At 43.6% G+C, this 21,422-nt stretch overlaps 1 protein-coding gene across 32 annotated transcripts in view; it reads right to left on the bottom strand.

The window, feature by feature from the left end:
* The window catches only part of LOC115567390 (plectin-like), a 142,865-nt gene that overhangs the window by 9,601 nt on the left and 111,842 nt on the right, over positions 1-21,422 (bottom strand). For 16 of the 32 annotated variants that reach the window (XM_030393912.1, XM_030393914.1, XM_030393921.1 and 13 more), the window contains 28 exons: positions 21,259-21,363; positions 19,736-19,902; positions 16,365-16,480; positions 16,108-16,211; positions 14,924-15,043; positions 13,986-14,081; positions 13,764-13,891; positions 12,422-12,515; positions 11,853-12,007; positions 11,420-11,738; positions 11,251-11,328; positions 10,982-11,143; positions 10,781-10,885; positions 10,588-10,683; positions 10,351-10,476; positions 10,050-10,202; positions 9,770-9,924; positions 9,166-9,292; positions 8,560-8,743; positions 8,421-8,444; positions 7,646-7,803; positions 6,874-7,052; positions 6,629-6,767; positions 6,004-6,360; positions 5,834-5,917; positions 5,625-5,729; positions 5,394-5,492; positions 89-3,442 (listed from right to left, as the gene is read on the bottom strand). In XM_030393912.1, the coding sequence (XP_030249772.1) occupies positions 89-3,442; positions 5,394-5,492; positions 5,625-5,729; positions 5,834-5,917; positions 6,004-6,360; positions 6,629-6,767; positions 6,874-7,052; positions 7,646-7,803; positions 8,421-8,444; positions 8,560-8,743; positions 9,166-9,292; positions 9,770-9,924; positions 10,050-10,202; positions 10,351-10,476; positions 10,588-10,683; positions 10,781-10,885; positions 10,982-11,143; positions 11,251-11,328; positions 11,420-11,738; positions 11,853-12,007; positions 12,422-12,515; positions 13,764-13,891; positions 13,986-14,081; positions 14,924-15,043; positions 16,108-16,211; positions 16,365-16,480; positions 19,736-19,902; positions 21,259-21,363 (7,089 nt within the window). The remainder of the gene's footprint in view (positions 1-88; positions 3,443-5,393; positions 5,493-5,624; positions 5,730-5,833; positions 5,918-6,003; positions 6,361-6,628; positions 6,768-6,873; positions 7,053-7,645; positions 7,804-8,420; positions 8,445-8,559; positions 8,744-9,165; positions 9,293-9,769; positions 9,925-10,049; positions 10,203-10,350; positions 10,477-10,587; positions 10,684-10,780; positions 10,886-10,981; positions 11,144-11,250; positions 11,329-11,419; positions 11,739-11,852; positions 12,008-12,421; positions 12,516-13,763; positions 13,892-13,985; positions 14,082-14,923; positions 15,044-16,107; positions 16,212-16,364; positions 16,481-19,735; positions 19,903-21,258; positions 21,364-21,422) is intronic. The other 16 variants (XM_030393913.1, XM_030393915.1, XM_030393917.1 and 13 more) reach the window with 4 other exon arrangements.

The following is a 21,422-nucleotide window of genomic DNA, read 5'->3' as shown; positions in this document are numbered from 1 at the left end:
GAGGAAATTTAAGAAAGAAGTGTGTTAGTTTTCAGATATAGTTAACAATGACATAAGCTGCTATGTTATGCCATTTTTGACACAATACCTCTTTAGACTTATTTTGAAGGTCTTCAGCCTCTTTTTTCAGTCTAGACTTCTCCTTCTCTAGGTCTGCAATAGCTTTGCGTAAATCGTCAGCCTCTTTGCTGGAAGTAAGTCTCGCGACTTCCAGTTTTTCCACTACAGTCATTTTTTCTTGGGTGGCTATTTCAGTCTCATGAAGGCGGGATGCAATCGAATCAGCTTGTTTCTTGAACTTTTTAGCCTCCTCTTGGGCTTTAGCCTGGGCTTCGCTGAGCTGAGAAACCTGAAGCTTGAGCTTTTCGGATTCAGCGATGATCTCCAGCTGCCTTTTCCTTTCTGCTTCAAGAGACTTCTGGTACTCCTCGGTTTCCTCGTCAAGACGCTGTTGCATTAGTTGTTTATCCTCAAGCAGCTTTTGTGCCTGCTCCTGAGCCAAGTCCTTCTGCCTTTGGAGCATCTCTGCCTCAGCTCTAAGTCTAGATGCCTCTTGTATGGCCTGCATTTTCTCTTTGAGCATTTTATCTGCAAGAGCTCGTTGTTGACTGAGGTCATCTTCTGCAATCTGTCTCAAGCGTGCAGCCTCCTGGGCCTCTACACTCAGTCTAGCAGCATCCTCTGCCAGTTTTTTCATGTTGTCAGCCTCCTTGGCGAGGAATTTTTGTGTGTTGTCTTTGTCTTTCTTGATGAGGCGTTGATTTTCCTCCTCAATCCTGAGTTTCAACTTGAGAAGTTCCTCCATCTGCACCTTGACTTTGAACAGCTCCTCCTCCACCTGGCCCCTTTGTTTGACAGCATCATCAACCTCGTCCTTCAAGCGCTGCAGCTCTTCATCAAGGACGAATTTCTGCTTATCAGTTTCATCAAGCTTGAGTTTAACCTTTGTGAGCTCTTGCTCCACTTGGAACTTCTGTTTTAATGTTTGCTCTGCAAGTTTTTTGTGCTTGGCCATTTCAGCATCGGCTTGTTGCTTCTGCTTGAGTGCCGCGTTTTCTGCTTGTGCTCGTTTAGCAGCTTCAAATTCAGCCTCCTTCCTCAACCTCTCGGCATCCTCCTGAGCTTTGGCTTGGTTTGCAGCTTCTTGTTCAGCTGATGCCTTCTGTCGCTCTGCTTCCTCTGCTTGTTGACGAAGGAGAGCTGCCTCCCTTTCTGCCTTCTCCTTGGCAGCCTCTGCCTGTTTGGCGAGCTTCTTGGCTTTCTCGTACTCTTCTTTAAGCTTCTTCTGCGTGATGGTGTCTTCCTTCTGTTGAGCAAGGACACTTTGGACTTGTTGCTCAGCCGCACTGCATTTCTGGGCTGCTTGTTGGGCCATTAAGATCTGTTTCTCTGCTTCTTTGTCAGCGTCGTCTTTCTGCTTTCTGGCTTCCTCGGCTTTCTTTTTCAGACGATCGAGCTCATCTTGGGCTGCCTTGCGTTGTCTGGCGGCCTCCTCCTCTGCAGCAGCAATCTTCTTAACCTTTTCCTCTGCTTCCCTCCTTCTCTTCTCCTCCTCAAGGGCAAGCTTCCTTAGTTTTTCTGCCTCCTCCTCTGCTCGGAGTTTGCTTTGCTGAGTTTCCTCTGCAATGTTCTTCAGTTTGTTCAGCTCTAGCTCCAGATCAAGTTTTCCAGATGAGGCCTTTTCAAAGTTGAGTTTAAGAATTCGGATTTCTTCCTCGACGACTCGCCTCTGTTTGAGTGTGTCATCCACAATTGCCCTTTGTCTCTCCATTTCAGCCTCGGATGATTTTTTTAGTAGAACTATCTTTTCTTCAATCTGTTGCTTGTGCTGGTTGGCCTGGTCTTCAAGAGCTTTCCTCTGGTAAGCCTCGTCCTCAGCTTGCCGTCGGAGTCTTTCGTTTTCTGCCTCCTTCTCTTTCAGGGCAATTTCAGCCTCTGTTTTTAAGCGAGTTGCATCGCTGATTGCAGCCAGCTTCTCTTTGAGAATCCTTTCGGCCTCTGCTCTCTGGCGAGCGGCCTCTTCCTCAGCCACTTGACGCTGATGCTTGGCCTCCTCTGCAATGGCTCTAAGCTTGCTTGCTTCCTCAGCCAGGTCCCTCATCTTGGTGGCTTCAGCCTCAAGAAGCTGTTTGCTCTTCTCTGAGTTGGACATGGTCTCCTTTTCTGCCTTGGACTTAAGCTGAATGAGTACATCCATTTCACTCCTCACTTTGGCCAGTTCATCCTCCAGCTGCTTCCTCTGTTGCTGGGCAGCAACAACCTCATTCTTCAGGCGGTAAAGTTCATCTTCAAGGAGGGATCTCTGCTGTTCTGCATTGTCAAAGTCTGCCCTAAGTCGGATCAGCTCCTGTTCTGCTGTGAGTTTCTGCTGGGCTGTGCTCTCAGCAACCTTCCTCTGCCTCTCGAGTTCTTTCTCAGCCATTTCTTTCTGCTTAAGGGCTGAATCTTCAGCTTTGGCTCTCTTTTTAGCCTCACGCTCAGCCTCCTCCTTTTGTTTCTCAGCATCTTCCTGAGCAAGGCTCTTTTTGTGGGCTTCTTCCTCAGCCTGGAGTCTTAGACGGAGCGCCTCGTTGGCTTTCTGCCTCCATTTCTCAAGCTCTTTTTCGGCTTCTTCTCTGGCCCTTTCCGCATCCTCCTGTTGTTTCTTGAGAGCTGCTGCTTCATGCTGCAGCTGAAGGACAGCACCATGCTCTTGTTTGAGTGATTCTTCCAACTTCGAGGTCTTTTCCACGAAGGACATGTGTTTGCTCTGAAGCTCAGCTGCAGCACTTTTTTGGGCTGCCACATGAGCAACCTGGATTTGTCTCTCCTTTTCAACCTCTGCTTGCTTCACCTGCCTTTCTGCCTCCTCGGCCTGCCTCTTGAGGTTTTCAAGGTCTTCCAGAGCTTTCTGCTTTTGCTTCGCAGCTTCCTTCTCTGCCTCGGCTTTGCGTTTGAGTTCCTCTTCTGCCATGCGCTTTTTCTGGGTCTCTTCATTGACTTGTTTGCGGAGCTTCTCAGCTTCTTCCTGGGCGGCCTTTCGGAGTTTCTCAGCCTCATCTGCTCGATCACGAAGTTGCTTGAGCTCAGATTCCGCAGTAGATTTTTGTTTTACGGTTGTCTCAAGTTGGAGTCTGATGAGGCGGATTTCCTCCTCAATCTTGACTCTGCTTTGAAGAGCGTCGTCCACCTGCTTACTTTTGTCCATGATTTGCTGCTCCGAGAGGTTTTTGAGCTCATGCAGTTCCAGCTGGATGTTGTGCTTTTGCTTTTCTGCATCTACAGCAGCAACTTCTCTCCTGCTTACTTCTTCCTGCATTCTGAGCTTCAGCTCTTGAGCCTCTTTCTCGGCTTTGGCAATGGCCTTTGCGTGAACTTCAGCTAACTGCTTCTGTTTGTCTAACTCGGCCTGCATCTTGGCCATTTTTTTCTGCTCTTCCGCTTTGAGTTTCTCTGCAGCTTTCTGCATTAGTGGAAGCAAATGGTAAAGAAAGGATTATAATCAAGCATGACATGTTAAAGGGTAACACTTTACATTGACGAGCTCATTACAGTGTGGATTTAAATTGCAATTACTGTCGTAATCACAGCCTAATCCCACTGGAATACGAGCAACGTAATGTAACGTATTAGCCAGGGATTGTTAATTGTTAAAGTTAGCTTAAAGATCAAGTCAAACAACAACCACTAGATGCAAATTAGATGCACATTCATTAAGGTGATGTTAAATTCACGATGCAATTAAAAATAATACATGACAAGACAATTCAGGAAAAAACATGGATGACGGGAATGTGTGAATTAATGTATGGAAACAAAATATCACTTCACAACACAGCAAGAAAATCATATGGCATGCAACTGTAGCTGTAACTCAAAAACTTCAATATAAATAAATATAATAATTATAACAGTATAATTTAGCGTTATTTCTTTTCAGATAGTGGAATTAATTTGTTTAGATATTAATTTAAATTCATGGCATAAGTGGCAGGAATATTCTTGTTTTTCGTGTAAGTAATAGTGTCTCTCACACATCTTTGTTTTAAAACAATTCAATATATAGGTATGTTTAACTTAATTAGTTAATTAAGTAGTTGTTTAAGGTAGTTTTCTGTTGAACTGTTTCCCATCAAATGTTTAATGTGGAATGTGTGGGAACATTTGTAGACACAATTCTTTTTTATATTCTTTAAATACAAAATGCTTCTTGTTAGAGTATTATTCACACCATTCACTTTTGGTTTTTTATCTCATCCCATGCATTGGGGGTTCTTTGAATCACTATTTGCCACAAAATTGAATGGAAGAGAAAGGCAAAGTCAGGATAAGAGGTTCAGATGTGTAAATTAGAAAACAAGTTCAAGACTCCAGGAAGTGTAAGAAGCACAAAAAAAAAGGAGTAGGCAGAAAAAATAAATAAAGTGCAAGCAAGGATGACAGTGACACTTAAGACAGCGTGGATAATTACTGTTATACTACTGCAGTGAAAGCAAGAAAAAAAAAACAAGCCAGGGAAAGCCAAAAATGCAGTTTGACAGAGAAACAGATGTTAGGACGACAGAGGGAATAGAGATTACACAGCACAGAAGGTACTTGAGACACTGTGAATAATTTACCTCTTTATGCTCAAACAAGTTACGCATTCATCATGGCAAAGCACTGGCAAGCAGTTAAGAGAGGCAAAGAAACAAACGAAACATTAGGGTTAGAAAGTAACGTAAAACTTTAAACTTGTGTTAATTTGGAAAAAAAAAAGGAGAGCTGAAGACCAAGGCTGAACCATTAAGTCTTAACCTCAGGGGTGAGGGGTAAAGGGTGAGGGTGGGGGGGGAGTGGCCAGAGGGGAAAAGAAAGGAAAATCGTAGTGAAAGAAAGAACCCCTCAGTCTAAACCTACAGTGGCACAATACACACAATGGATGGAGATGGAGTAGATAATACAAACACACAGTGTCCTGTATTAATCCAGTCTGTGTTTTTGAACAGACGTTGACAAATAATCTATTTAAAGACTGTATTCACTTAATGCAAACACGCTCACACCCCATGCATCATACGTCTGAAATTGTTATTCCGTTTTTTTCTAACGTACTAACACTTTGTCACTTCTCAAGGCACATAAAGCCATATGCTGCAACAAATCCACGTTTGTCTAGCTAATACTGTAGATCAGCTACAGCATGCCAATGTTTCATGCGTTACCAGTGCAAAGGATCGTATTTGTCACCCGTACATTAATGTACTGTGTGTGTGTAGGTGTGCGTGTGTCTGTATGTGTGTATGCGGGGTACAGGGAACAGTGGGCGCATGCATGCAGCGGGTCGTCTCATGTGTTGGTTGGATGATTATTTGGTTGGTTAGATTAATGTTAGAATTTAGTTTGTTTGGGATCCTCAGCCAGTTGTCACGCACCTCCTCGTCCTCCAAGCGGCGCTGCGAGTCGGTGATGAACTTGATGTACTGACTCGTCAGAGTCATCAGCTCACTGTACTTGGTCCTCAGTGTCACATACTAATACAGGGAGAAACAAACAGCACTTAGAAATGCATCATTGTCAGCGTCACGGATGTGTTTCACTGTTAAACGGTTAAGTTGGCCTTTGACAAAATATTCTCTTTTTTCCCAAAAGCTGTAGAGCCAGACCTCCTGAATGATGTTGTCAGAAGCAGAATCCAGTTTGGTTTTCTTCAAGGGAGAAGCAAGCGGCTCCACCTGAGCTTTGTAGGCCACCAGCTGGAGTTCGTAGTCCTATTTGAAAAAAAAAACAGAAATCAGTTATGCAACAAATACTTTCTCTACATGCTTAAAATATCAATAATAATCAATGAAGACTTGTGTTGTTTAATGCTGACCTTAATGGTATCAATGTATGCTTTAGCATATTTTTGACACTCATCAACTTTGTCTTTGTTGCCCTCAACCTCCTCCAGCAGTTTCTGAGAAGGAGAAAAAAAAGAGTTGACTCGTTTTGTGTTAAATGAATAAAAACAATGGTGGTCATATCAAATGGTACACAACATACCTTCTCCTGAGTCAGCTGTTCTTTCAGAGTCTTGCTGTCAGTGATGGTCACAGCCTGGATCTTCTCCTGCCTTTGCTTGGCGTCGTTGATCCAGCGGATCAGCCAGTCGTAGCTCTCGCGATAGTAGCCCAGCTGGCGGCCGAGCTGCTCAAGCTCTCTCTGACGAAGGTCCACCTGTGAGAACACGGCCTTCCAGCGGTCCTGGAGGCTGGACAGGAGCTGGCGGTAGTGGTCCAGCTCAGCGTCACGCTCGCTGTGCACGCGGGACATCTTGTCGCTCACGGCAGTGGCCTTCTTCAGCTCTGCTTCCAGAGAATCAAACACTGGCTGTTCGCCCTCAGCCTCGGCTCGCATTTTCTGCAGATTTCATACAGAATAAAAGGCTGTTCAGCAGAGAGCACACAAGGGTGAAAATCAAGAAAAACTAGGCTGAACTATATAACGGGAGCTGTTCCCACCCAGCAGAGAGGAGGATTTGTGTCTTTGTGTATGCAAGTATTCTCTAACAGATGTCATATTTCTCAACCCACACACGTGCTGAATTCTTCATTCTCTGTTGTGAACTTGAGCGTGAAATGAAGTAAAATAATCAGCAGTAAAATGAAAAGAATCATCTGTTGTTTACCTTAAGCTTTGCTCTGTAAGTCTCTACTTCCTTTACATCACTGGGGACGGTGTGAACCTCGCGCAGGCAGTCCTCATACTGCTTGAGAACTCCCTCAGCGCCCTGTGTGTTACGGATGACCATTTCCACAGTCTTCAGCCTGGGGCGAGAAAAAAAGAGGGGTTAATAAATTAGCAAGGCGTAGGTTCAGCATGATACAGTTCGTTTTCTCTTAACGCTCACGAGTGAGCGGCTCGGGGACTCACTTCTCCAGATAAACAGAGGAGAGCATGTGGGTGTGATCCATCTTCTGCACGGTGAGGTCCAGCTCTGAGCGCAGGACGGGAGCGGAGGCAGTCTGCTGGGGGGAGGCCAAGACCTCTTTTGTCTTCGCTGACACCTTGTTAAGGTCCTTCTTGAGACCTTCAAGCTCCACCTGGACTTTCTACTCGACAGAAGAAGACAACAGCATGCCGTGGATTTAAAACTTGACTGAGGTTCAACATGAAAAAAAAAACAAAAACACTAAATGACACTAAATCATTGTTTCCTCTTTGCAAGGATTGGCCAGAGGAACAGCACACATTCTGAGGTCACGAGGGACCCGAGCAGCTGTAGAGGGAAGGTAAACAGCAGGCCTGAGAAACCTTGCAACTCCCTCAGAACTGCGTACAAACTCGCAATTCTCGGCTGTATTTTCACACTTGAAAGCAACACTGATTGCAAAACTGCATGGATTTCTTGAAGTTTTGCCCCTAGGTCATGTTGGCTGCTAAAAAAACATGTTACTGATGTTTTGCCTTCAAAAGAAGTTGCTTCAGGCGTATCTGAAAACAAGGCAAGGTCACGATATCTTCAAAATGGCATCAAGGTAATTAAATGCAAATGCTCCAGAAACATAGACGAAGAATACGTAATGGCTATAAGTCTATATGTGATGTCTAATTAATAAGGTAATTTGATGAAACTGAGGCGATGGTGATATATTGACGCCACGTGCTTTTTCAACACGCTACAGAGTTCATTCGAGTACATTACCTTCTGCTCTGTTGTCTTCTGAGCGCACTCTTTCAGAGGTTCCTTCTCCACAGGTCTGCGTATGCGGGCCACAGTCCCGGCCTCGCAGTCCTCGATACGCAGACGCAGGTCCTTGATCTCAGAGAGGTAGTTCTTACACAGAGTCTCATCCTGTTGACCTGTGGAGCAGCATTCACATTAGTTTAGTACAGCAGGATCAAATATACAATTTATTAAGCCAAACAATTAGGTTGGGGGGGAAATTGATTTTTGATCCATTAAGAATGTAGAAATACTGAATGTATTCCATGTTTATGATTTGGTTTTGTTTATATTTAACCACTGAAGGACATGTCCACATCTTTCGAAACCTTTTTTCACATTCTCAGATCAGCTTTTTTTCCCAACATCTACCACATATTTGCAGTGCATTCAAAGCCCGATCACATGCAGCTCCTCATGGTTCTACACATAGTTCTACATATATTAAAGTCACAGCACACAGTTTATGGAGTCGCAAGTATTTTCTACCTAGTAGCAGTAATCACTCAATTACGTGATGTGCAAAAAGTGCAACACTCTGTAGGTTGACCTACAAAAACGGGATTCTACTTTGTGCAGAGCTGCAAAAAAGACAAAAAAAAAAAAGCTACTTATGGTAGGAACCAAAACAACATGCAGTCAGAACTCTAAACCAACAGTACTGGTTATTTATGATCACCTCATCCGAGGCTTATAAGCGTGTACACACACTAGCTTGGTGAGCTGCAGCTTTGCCTGTCTCGACATGACTCACCTTTGAGCCTAACAACCATTAGTCCTGAAAGGTGAATGACAATTACATACTGTAAAGTATGTATACACGTATATTCCCATCATATATAACCATAGATGATCAAAAGCTAATGTGTCGTTTTTAGGGAAACAAATGTTACCTTTCTCCATGGAGCGAATGAGGCTGTCGAAATGCTGGGTGGACTTGGTGTAGTCCTCCTCGATCTGCATGCGGTCATCTGGGCCGAAGAGCTGCGAGTCCTGGCTGTCCCGCATGTAGTCCTGGTAGTGGAGCTCCAGGTTCCTCATCACCAGCCGGTATTCTTCTGATTTCATGGTCTTTAACTGCACAGGAGGGAAGAGGGATTAGGAGGCAGGACTTCAGTGCAATTCAACTTTATAATCTAAAATTGATGCTGTCTGATGTTGCAATTTGATTTTAATGATGGATTTTAGGAGTCATGTTGATTTCATGGACTGAAATGAACAGAATTATTCGAGGAGGAAGATATCCTCAATGGTTTCCTTTATGATGGCTAATGCAGTCTTTCCACTGCCTGCAGTAATTTAATTTGATTCCAAATTCCCCTGCATAGCCTGCCCTTAAAATAACACAACTTGGGGGAATTGTGTATTCCTCTCAAACCTTTATTAAATCATTAAGCTTCTATTAGCTTTTTACAGCTAATAAGTTATAAAATAAGTTCTGCTTGTGATCAAAGTTTGCACCAGTCCCGACACGACATCTCTTAAAGGCTCACACTCACCATGGTGATGTTCCAGGAGCGGATCTGTGTGTAGTCTCTCATCAGGTACTGCCATGACAGCAAGCTCTTCATGTCTACATGGAGCCTCTGCCACATAGAGACCATCTGCTGATGACCCGCATCCAGACTAGAGCAGGATAGGAACACAGATAGAATGCAAGAATTAAGAAACAGACACTACTGTTTATATATGTCCTATTCAAACACAGTTCATTACAATAAAAATATAGTTAAATATAACCCAAAGAGACTTAAACAAACTAAAAGCTGAGAAACAAAAACCCATAAAGAGTGTCGAACAGAATGTCATGAAGCAAATAAAGTCACCAAAAAGCAGGTCGCTCAAAAGAATAGGAGCCATAACTGCAGAGCCTCTAACACCTTTGTGTAATATTCTCTTAATCTACCAAAAATAATGAAGCATGTGAGGATCTCAGGGAGCAGCAGGGCAATAAAAAAAGGTAAATATAACTTGTAGCAAGGCCTTTCTGGGACTTCTAAGTAATCTATAAAATCTCAAAATCTGGGAGGGTTTACCTCAGCCGGAGAGCAAGGCATTACAAGAAACCTTGTTCTGTTTCACTGTTAGGATTAGGGTTCTCACCTGGCCACGCCGTCCATGGCCTCCTTGTTGACCGGAGGCACCATGAAGCAGACGGAGGGCACCACCGCCTCGTGTCCAGAGCGGTTCAGGACCTTCCACTTGAAGGGCTGAGAGTTGTTGAGGAGCGCGCACTCATCGCCTTTGTGAACGGTGATCTGAAACACAATCCGTGGTTGATAAATATACACGTTAGAGGGGGGCGTGCTGAGGCTCTGCGACGAGCACAACCACTCTGGGAATTATCACACATCACTATGGACTGTGAGCAGGTAGCTCTAACCTCCTGCTGCTTGAAGTCGCAGACAGCCTGAATGGGCAGTTTGCCTTTGATTGAGTGGGTGGGGTTTCGTGGTTTCAGCTGGATGATGGACTTGGCTCTCCTGTTCAGGCCGGTTGCAAGGGTCTTGAATTCATTCAGCTGTTCTCTCTCCTCCTGGTAATCATGATTAAACAAAACAAACACAATTAGAATAAAATGTTCCCGAGCTTTCTAATATAACACATTCACTTTTGATGTGTTAACGTGGTACGATCCTGTGCATGTACATCCAGATGTATCAGCGTAAGGAGCCATCACTCACCACAGCGTCCTGCAGCAGGTCCTCCAGCCGCGTGGTAGTGGTGGAGCGATCACAACTGTACTTCTTTTTCATGTTCTCCTGCATCTTCTTCATCTTGTCCTGAGCCTCTTTAACATCGGCAAAGAACTGCAAAGAGAGGACATCATGACTCATTGGTCTACGAATAGAGATGAATGTTTATGGTAGGGTTATTGGGCTTCCACAGATTACTCTTCACTATTAAAGCTCCTTCCATACCTGGTAGTAGGCTGTGTTTTCTTTGAGATGAGCTTCGATACAGCAGCACAGCTGCAGGATCCAGCTCCACTGAGTCTGCAGGGCAGCTGTGAAGGACTGCAAGAGAGAGAGAGAGAAGAGTTTAGGTTTGACTCAGTAGCTTTTCATTGCATGTGGATTTTTACTGTTCAGCTAGGTTAAGCTGAATAATTACCTCGACTGTCTTCTTGCCAGGATGTCCATCCCTGACTAATTTGTCTCCAGTGGCCTGGATGTCGTTGACCTTCTTCTCTCTCAGCTCCAGCTCTCGCATCAGACCCTAAACAATCCAGTTCAAACAGTTAATGACAATCTTGGGGGCAAAATCATGACTTTTTATGTAAACACATTTTTATGTTGAGTTCCTAAAACACACCGAGTAGTTGTCTTTCTTGGCCGTCATGTTGCTGTTCCTGTCACTCCAGTCGAAGTTGACCTCCTCCTCTTCTTTGTCATTCAACCACATCAGTTCCTTAGTGGCAGCGCTGACGAAGGCGTGGAGGGAATCCAAGTTCCTTAGGCGGGACTTGGAAGAGTTCTGAAAGAAAAAAATCACTTAAATATCTACAATCTAGATCCTTTACACTCTTCACAGAGAATGTAAAATTAGCCGCAAAAAGATGTTTTAAACATGAAAATATTTACCAGTAGTTTGCCATACTGAAGGTCCAGTTTACCCAGGTAATCTTTGTATGTGCCCTTGCTGACAGGAGACAGCTGCGTCTGGAGAATACAACAGAGGTTACTTTTAAAATCGACAGCACGACGTCAGACAGTATGTAACATTTTCTTGTGGTTCTGATTAAAGTCCTACCTCATCAGCCCGGGCCCGTTCGATCTTGGATCGGAAGTCCTCCACAGTCTGGTGCAGGCCTCTGTGGCTGCCCAGCTGGGACTCCACAGAGGGCAGATCAGAGCCCCACTGGGCTTCATCAATGCGATGCTGGTTTTCCTCCACCCAGGCCAAGAGGTCTTGGATGTAGCGAAGGGTCACATCGTCCAGCTCAGGCCGCATCTTCATGGTCTGCTGGGTGGTCTGCTGCATGGGGGCCTTGATGGTGGTCACAGTAGTCTTCAGACGGAGGTTGTAATCACTGCGCAGGTTCACCAGGCGCTCATGGAGGCGGTAAACCCTGTGGAGATGAGAAATACAGTCCTTAACACTTTATACTTGTGCTTTTTTTTCAGCTCTGTGTCTTTGAACAGTTTTGTATTACGGTGTATTACGTCACAGTGTGAGCACCCACCTGCGGTATATCTGTTCAGCCTGAGGGTGGTGCCCATCCTTGAGAACTTGCACGTCATTGAAGAGCAGGCGGATCATGTTGTCTGCCTTGTCCAGCTCCCTCCCCACCTCTGCTGTGTGCTGAGCTGGCTTCCCTGCGCTCAGCAGACGAATGTCCTGAAGGGATGAAAGCAATATTGATTTTCTTCTTGTCAAATGTCACCCAAATTATTAAGAAAAATAAAAGCTTAAGACAGTGATCGACAGTTTTACATATTTGGCAGATAGATGACCTTTGGAGAGATAAAGTGTAAGAGGCTGTATTGTGGATTGAGTGATACCAAATGACTGTCATGTATGTTGATGCCAGCAGCAGGACTGGCGCCACTGAACAACTTATTTATTTTCAAAGGTTAATTTAGCATTGAAAAACTTAAAATCCAAACCTTGTGATCCTTGGTCACAATAAAATGATCAGAAGCCACATGGCCTAACAAGTGATGTATGATCACCTTCTTAATTCTTTGGATTCTGTCTTGTTTGTGAACACAAATCAAAGCATTTGTAATGTCAGGCCTGAGTAGGACTCACCGTCTGCAGCAGGGTCTCCAGGTGACTGAGCTGGTCATCACACAACCCCGACTCCATCTGGACTTTACTGACAATCCTCTGGAGCCTCTCGAGTCTGGATAATTCATGTAAAAAATAAGATCAATGAAAGAGATACAACAGTCATAATCCTTGTCTCTCCTTGACCTCACAAGGACTAAAAACCTGCGTTAGACAACCTAATAACAGTAATACCACCAGAAGCTAAAGCTCACTACTTACGGGCACCTGCGTTGCAGCAAATACTCCAATTTATGAGGGTCACTCACAAATGCCATCCCTCAGCACTTTCATAAAGATTACAGTCCCAGCTATTAGACTGTCGGTTCCTCTCACAATCTCATTGTGTCCTGGGAAAACACTCTGCCAAGTAGCAGCGCAGAGTGAGACACAAATGTCGCCGTTTTCTGACAAAGGCATTCAGTCTGCTTATTCGGTCATTCCACTTCTCAGAACCAAACAAGGCTAACAGGCTGCAAGCTGACCGGGCAATCTCATGACATGAAGACATCCCATTTTCCAGGCATGACGCAGCACTACTCTAAATACATAAAACTCAAATGCCAGTCCTCATCTGCAAAACACAATTATATCTATTCATGTTGTCGGAGAGGGGCAAGAATCTATCGCATTTTGATACATGCTAAGACACAGAATGACAGGAAAATACAGTGTTTCACCAGAATGTTTAGGCTGTATCTGGCTGGATTCAGCCAAAACAGGACAATTATACATCTATCTATGACGGTAAAATACCAAGTTGTTTCATAAAGAATCGACTGTGGTCAGAGCCAGAAACAAATGTAGCTGATGTTCTTTATCATATATAAAGATATATATATATATGTCATATATAGCTTCAGTGATGTTGGAGAGGTAGCATGCTATCTGACTCAACAACCCCGAGGCTAAAGCTAGGCTACTAACCTAAAACTAAATGGCACTTTTTTTAGAAAGCATGAGCAATTAATGATAGTGATATCAAGAATAATATAATAATATAATTGATCTTGATAACTGATTTGACAGCGCCTTGTCAGCCCCTGTTGAAACAAGCTAGTTTTGCAGTCTCTTCTCCTTTATGCTCCCGCGGTATTACTCATTATGACAAGTTATTGTTGTGTTATGGAGAAGCAGGTTGTGTGACCCCTGTGTATGAATACTGTATGAAACATGAATATCCTTTTTTTAATTTATTTGCCAACTGTAAATTTGCATCCTGTATTATTATACATTATTTAAAAAAAAGTGTATTATAAATTATATACAAAATATTAAAACATTATAATAAATTAATAACATGTTTATATTAGATTATCCTAACCTCTCAAACTCTATCCTGAGCAGACGTTCTCTTTCCAGAATGGCCACATGAAGTCGACCCCATTCTTTCTCCACATCAATGGGATGGTAGCCTGGAGGGACCTTCACCTGACCAGCGTGCACGGCACTCTGTGGGCAGGAGGGAGTAGAATACATAAATACTTCATACAGTAGAACAGAGTGCAATATAACACAAAGGAATAGAAAATTAGCGTTGGCTTGCCTCAAAGGACTGGTAGATGTGTTTTGACCGGTTCTTGTCCGTCTCCTTCACCGGCAGCTCGGTCTCTTTGAACTTCAAGAACTGCCGCCAAAGAAGCTAAAGAGAAAAATACACACAGATAAATCCAAGTTAAATTAGATTTTTGTCCAAATGTCTGAAAAGAAAAAAAAATATCAGCCTTTACAGAACACACGGCGACAACCCTGGATTTACTTTTAAGGGAAATGTTTTGCACTTGGATAAGTTAAATGCATTTAAAATCCTAATTTCCTGAACAGGATAAGTACATTAAGGTAACACATCGCACTACAGTCCTAATAGTCTGTATAGAGTAGGGTGCTCAACTGTATTATTCCCTCATTCCTGTAACTCGTCGCAAACTGAGTTGAACTTACAACGTGTAAATAACTTCACTGCCTATATTACTGATAAAAATGCTAGTCATTCTCTAGCCGGACTGTTTCAGAGAAGCGTGTCCGAAACCTCTGCTTTTGATTCTGCTGAAAACTTGCCTTCAAAACGAATAAAAGATAAACCTAAAGTCACGCTATGCTTTTGTTCTGCAGCGCTGACAGGGAGTGGCACGGTGGAGATTCTCCTGAGGATTAAGTTCAGCAGGATTTGCCTTTTGGCTGCATTTTCTCAGCGCTGCCCCACCTACAGTGCAACAATGGCTGGCACTACAGTCGCCTCTATCTAGCTAGACACTGTGTAAGCGCGTTCTTTGATCTAACAGTAGTTTGGCTGCCAGAACCTCAATTTTTCACAATACTTATGTTATTAAAGATACACACAGTGTTTTAAGTAATCTGATTTTAATTACATAAAGAGAACTTTTTTCTTGGGGAGCATTACGGGGAGACATTGTTTTCCCTCAAACTGCGAAAAAATACCCATAACATGAGAAAATGAAACATAAGATCAGGATGTCATCTCACCTCTATCTCCTCATAGCTGGCAGGGAACTTCCTCTCCTCGAAGATGGTGACATGGTGGCGGATCCACTGGAGCAGAAGTGTCACCAGCTCGTAGTACTCCTGCCAGCGCAGCTCCAGCTCCTGCAGCCAACACAGCAGAAAAAAGATAAGTGGGGGTTTAACAACAGCAGACAGGAGGGCTGTTTTTTCTCCTGCGTCTCCGTGTTCGATAACTCACACACCACGCTAAACTCAATTTGGTGACAACAATCCAGGTCTTGTGTGAGCGGAGTCGGGGATGTTGAAGGGGGGAGAGGACGGTTGGAGAGGGAAGACAGACAGAAGCTTATTTCTGTCATTCTTTCAGATTGAGTGTGCGCGGTTTTAGTTGCGTTCATGAGGACAACGACGTGAGATCAGTGTTTGCCTTTACATTAGTCGTCAAGTGCACCAGCACAGCATGAGTCCAAAGAGTAAGTCCGGATGAACTGCTATACAGTATGTGTTATGTGACATGGATGACGTGTGACAATACATACAAGCCCATCCCTTAAGCTTGTGCATTGTAAACAACACAGGCAGCCAATTTCCTGCAACTTGGTTTCACAAGACTCCTATTTCTCTTATAACTTGTGGAGGCATTAGAAAACGCTGGTTACAAAAGCTCACTTATAAGCAGTCACAAGCCTGTTCCATTTTGATTAAATCTGATCAAGCATCAAACAAGATCCAATTACAGCTAACATTTGTGTCACTCTCAAGCACATTTATTTATAGAATCTAGAAAATTCCCCTCCGGTTATGTCATTTTGCTAATGTACTTCTTAAGATCTTTAAAATGGCGCCTTCTCCTTCTCCCTCATTAGGAAATACAGATTATATCATATATTTAGTATATATTTTTCAGTTCAGGAGTTTGACTGTTGCACAAAAAAATGTCTGCAAAGTCCATTTTCTATGTACGTGCATTGGAGTTTCCACATCACACTTCTATAGGCCGAATGTTGATCCAGGATTGGCTTCCGAACTATTTGTGATGTCACACGCCATGCTCTTAGGCCCGCCTCTTAATTTCAGTGAGCACATAGAAAACATACACTAAATGCATGCTCAAAAATTCAACTGAAGGAACAAGAAGAAAGACACTTTTTTCAGAGGAGGGGGACATCGACTAAGATTCATGATGGAAAACAAGTTCTACTCACGTTTCCTCTGGCGCCATCGTGCGCGTCAGCCCGTGGCATGGCGTCGTACAGGGATGACACGTAAGTGATGATGGACTTCTCGTCGGGGTGTGCGACGTCAACATCTGAAACCGCGAGGGGAAAATCACATTACATGCCATCTCATTATTTCATGTTGCAAATTAATATTAACAGCCAGTAACTTGTAAAGACTTAACTGAATAAAACTATCATCAGTGTCAATAAACAGGCCCTTTGTTTCTTTAGGGCTGTCTTACCCTCAGGGTCCAGGAGGCGTGTCACTCCCAGGTCTCTCTCCGCCACACCGAAGGCCTGTTCCAGGTTCTCCAGGTTGGTCTGTCGGTACACTCTGCCCATGTCGACAAGTCTGGGACTGGGGGGACACAAAAATGGACAATTAATTACTATCAGGGTCCAGATGAGACGGGTAAGTTATCATCAGTGGTGGTATGTATACTATAATCATTTTAATCAAGGGTGTCCATTTTGAAATCTGCTATTTGATAGCAATGTATGCATGGGTCTATTGACTCTGGAACAGGGCAATTTTAAGCTGCACTTAAGGATCAATACATTGGCCACCTGTCGAATTCATCTTTCAAAGCATGCTGTGAAGAACTGAACAACTGAACAATAAACCATGTGGCAAGCGGCCATCTTAGTTGTCTCTCTCTGACTGGAAACTCAGAGCAAGGAGGGAGTGTTGATGTTATTTACTAACAGACTATCACCTCGAAGTGGCTAGAGGCTAGCTGGATAGCATGCTAACTTCAACAGATTTTCTGGTTGACAATTTTTGTTATTTTTCAGATGCTAATTTGGTGGCTAAGTGGCTACTTTCTGCATATGTTGTGTTATATTCCTTGTATGTTTAGCCTCAGAAAAAGTGAAAAGGGGAAAAAAAATGGAAGGCTAAAACAAAGAATAAAAAAAAAAGGGTATGCTTTTCAAAAGTCTTCTGCCAATGGCTACAGGCTCTTCACCTTCTGCCAACCCTGTTCAAGCACCTGCCTTTCTGCCCTCCGGACGTTTGACTCTCTCCGGCAAATGTCAGCGCATCTATAGGTGGAATGTAATTTATCGAGCGGCTTACGTTATCACGGCTGACAGATTCTGAGTTGGCAGCCGCTTGCACCTTCCAGAACATCCAGAACGGGCAAGAGTTCATGTTTTTTCAGAGTGCAGAACATGAATCAATGCATCACTGAACCTCATCCATCAAGCATTAATACTCGACTATTAGAGTACTCTGCTTTCACTCATAATATCAAGGGGTGAGAACCAGAGATGAGTAAATTACATGTTGGGTGTAAAAGAGACATCTACAAGTTCATCTACTTGAAAACTCCTGAGGGGCTCTCTTCTACCACCAAAAGCACACATGGGGTTTCTAAACCAAGCCAAAGTTATTGATCAAAAAACAAAATGGCTAAGTGCATTTCATATAATACAAAACTCAATAAATGTCAAAATCGAATGTTCATGCATTTAATTAGATCAAACAAAGCTAGCAGAAAGCATGGATATTGTTTTGTTTTGGCTCTCTTGAAAAGTTGGTCAACGGCACTTACACCCCTCTGGTTCTCACTCCTCAATCTCATAACAGAAGCTGTTACCAAATCCAGAAATTCAGATGTGCAACGCACATCCCTGCAGCACTGACGGTGATACTAAACAAAGGCAGTGTGTGCACAAAGCAACAGTAGAGGCAGATTCATACAGCTGTCTGACATGTAGAGTGGAATGGCCCGGACTCTGTCCATAAACAGGAGAAGACTCCACATGGCGGACTTCCCGAACAGAGTACTGCTTCCTTGGCATAGAGGGGCTGGTCACGCTCCTTCCCTCTCTTCCGTGAAAGCTCTGGGCCCTCCATCCTTTGCCCAGGTCGTCACTGCTCGAGCGGGCCCCTGAGCTATTGGAACCTCGGCCTGAGTCCCAGGAGGAAACCTCTGATGGGATATCCTCGCACAACATGACCACCCGGTCATCCAGATCACTGGCCAATCGTGACGTGCGTCCACTGAAGCCCAGGCTTCGTTTTTTCTGCTTTAACTTCTTCTTGACACCGAGCATCTTAAAATGTGCCTTAAGCTCCTCGTCCAGTCGCAAAAAAAAAAAGTCTACACTTAAGTGGATGGCCTTAAAGCTTCAGTCTTTCATGCTGACATATCCTTTGATGGTTGAGTGTAAATCCACCCTACACATTGTCCATCAAGTGAAGATCCTTTTAATCCTTCTTGCTGTGACGAAAATACCTCCTAGCTGTACAGCCGAGTCGCTGCTCCTTCATCAAGCTTTCAACTGCAGCTTATAAAATATCATTTTGAAACTCTGAACAATCACAAATTCCCTGGATGAACACATCTTCTGAACTAGGATTCCCTGAATTATGCCGAGGCAAGAAATAACGCCACAGTTTAGTGCTACAGTAACGCCCATACACCACACCCCTCATCTTTATGAAAGGCAAAACCAATGTAGCCTCAGGTGACTCCAAAAGAAAGAAAAAAAAGAAAAAAGTTGCAGGTATTTGCAAAGTTTAAGGTAACTTGTCCCTGCAGGCACCTCTTTTTTTCAGCACATAACAGTTGTAAAGAGCTGCGTCTCGCTCAGCGTTCGACTTTCTCTCGTCTAATAGCAGTTTTTCTTCTGTTTGCTCTCTGGGCTCCGCATGAATCCTTTTGTTCAAACGTCTAAAAAAGGGAAAGCAACCAATGGCAAACACCTCTGACAAATCTTCCTGAGAAATAAATGCACATTCGTTTCCCAGGGTGCGACTAAACGCGGCGATCATTTACCGCTAATTCTACCCTACAGACACACAACAACATCGGTGGGGGAGATGGCATATTTAGTGTTCAACAGCAAGGAGTTAACCCAAAAAGTTAATCATATTCGATCGAGGAATTATCATCTTAAGGTAATAAGGTATTACTCATGGCCAACGCCTGCCTGCTGTATTCCTAGCCCAGAGGCGTGAGATGTTCTTGAGAGTTGTATATTCACATTTTATTAGAGCAGAGCAGGTAGAGTAAATACAAAAAGGGTCAACAGAGGACATTTTTATAGTTAAAGTAAAGCAGAAATATCAGGTTTCAAACCTGATGAAAAAGACAAGGGTTCCCAAATTAATTTCAAACCATATGAAGCTCTGCACTATTATGTCCATATCACACAGCTAATTCTCTCTCAGACAAAATAAATCAGATGTAATCCCACAAAAAGGTCATGCCACAGATATCATTTTCGGGAATGGATCTATCTTCTCAGCACTGGAGGTGAGATCGATCATAGAGTGGGTCTAAACTAGCATTATGAGGTGTAATTTGACATTTGAGTGCATGCCAAGGCCCCGCTGCTGCTCTGATGCACTACGTACTGAATGAAAGTCGTGGATGGTGATGCGTCGTGACAAGATCCAGCATCCCAGGTCGCATCAGAAGCAAAAATAAACCCCTGTGTTTTTTCACTATTATTTACATCTGAGCTCAAGTCAAGTGCCCTTGATATTCTGAGATAATGGGCACATAAAACAGTGTAACATTTGTCTTTATGCACTTCACTCGCCATATGATTCTGCATCAGAGGCTGAGCGCAAGCAATCGGGAAAAAGTTCACTACTCACTAGTGTTTGTGTATGACGGCGTTGAAGAGCTTGCCGTCCCGCCAGCTGGTGGTGAAGTTGTCGCAGCGGATGCCCTGGTAGCCGTCCGTCATCCTCTGGGACCAGAGCAGCAGCTTCTCCTTGGCCGTCATGTCTTCTGACTGGCCGTTGATCTGAATGTCTGAGATCTGAGACAATACAAAGCATATGTAAAACGTTAGGAAGGTGGCTGATGTGTAGAATATGTCAATAATCATTATTAAAGAACCACGAAGGAAATGAGACATTAGTGGAAACCAAAAGATGATAGTTATACAGAATTACCAGGCATGAGTTTCCAAGGAAATGTTGATATCATCACATCACATCAATCAACACCTTGATCATTGCTTGATTTTGTTCTGGTTAAGTGGTCTCTCAGTATATCGTGTATTAACTTTATCAGTAGAGTGAAGTGTTGATGCTTCTGACTTGGCTCACAGCACGCTGTCTGTCTGCTCCGGTCTGTTAAAAGCCACTGCGGCTGTGGCATCCAGATAAGTTTTCATTTGGGGGATTTGGAGATGGGAAAGATGAGTCATAGGGATTGGGTTTTTCATTAGTGTGTGTACTCGTGTCTGCGCTCCGTTCCAATCCTCTGCCTCTTAAATCTGCAAACATTTTAAATGAGGAACCATATTTTTCAAAATCTTTTTTTTGTGAACAAAACTGGAGTCATTTATTCCCTTTTGCAGACGTTACGCATACATTATGGATGTTTTGATTATATGAGCGCTAGAGTCACCATCTAAAAATCCAGGTGGACTTTTGAGCTTTGAACATCTAATTCTCTCTGTCACTGTGATGAACTGTTTTTTTGCACGAACACTACATCGCATGAAAAAAGGGGATTTTGCTCTCTCTCATCTCTGTGACTCACCAGCAACCACAGCCCAGCCATTTACCCTCTCTATTCTATAAAGTATAAAGACTAATTGTATCCACAGGGCACAATGGCACCTTCGCTAGATCGCCTCAACAAAAAAGCACCAGTGTCTCCTTTTATTTCCCATGCTGAGCCTCAGCTTTTTTACGACCCGGACCTGGATCATCGGATATTAAAAGGGTGTGGCGCTGTCTATTACCGAGGGTGGTGCCAGGCAGTTCTTGGCATGACACAAGAATAGCAGGAAAAGTTCTGCATGGGATGTGGTTGGGGAGTGTCACATGACAGCAAGCTGTACACTCTGCCTGGCACACCCTCCCCTTGGGAATCAGGGAGAGAATGACTCATACTTACACACCCTGATGGAGTTTAATCCTTTATACTGCTCAAAAATCAGCTACTGCACACTGAATACCTGATGGCAGTGTTAGTGTGTTATAACAGCTGTGATTGCTCCCAGAAATGTTGTAAGAAGTATCTTGTTTTGATTAGAAAATGTCTTTGTGATGAGTAGAATCCCCTCTGATTGGTCCCGGGGAGATGGGAAACAGCAGCTGATAGGTGTCAGATCCCAGAGACAGAGGGAGAGAGCGATAATATTATGAAACACAACACTGACAGAGGAGGAGACCTGGAAGTGCAGGATGATGGTCCATATTAACCCCAGGGTCAGCTTGGGGTTCCCATCTGCAATGTCGTCGTTTCTGATGTTGACCAGCTTGACCTGAAAAAACAAGAGCAAAAGCAGTGTTAGGTGCTGAAAACACAGGCACAACAAGGTTT

The sequence above is a fragment of the Sparus aurata genome, chromosome 17 (assembly GCF_900880675.1).
Source record: "Sparus aurata chromosome 17, fSpaAur1.1, whole genome shotgun sequence".
In the NCBI taxonomy this organism is placed as follows: domain Eukaryota; kingdom Metazoa; phylum Chordata; class Actinopteri; order Spariformes; family Sparidae; genus Sparus; species Sparus aurata.
The sequence above is the reverse complement of the archived record's forward strand: the minus strand, read 5'-3'. Positions and strand labels throughout refer to the sequence as shown.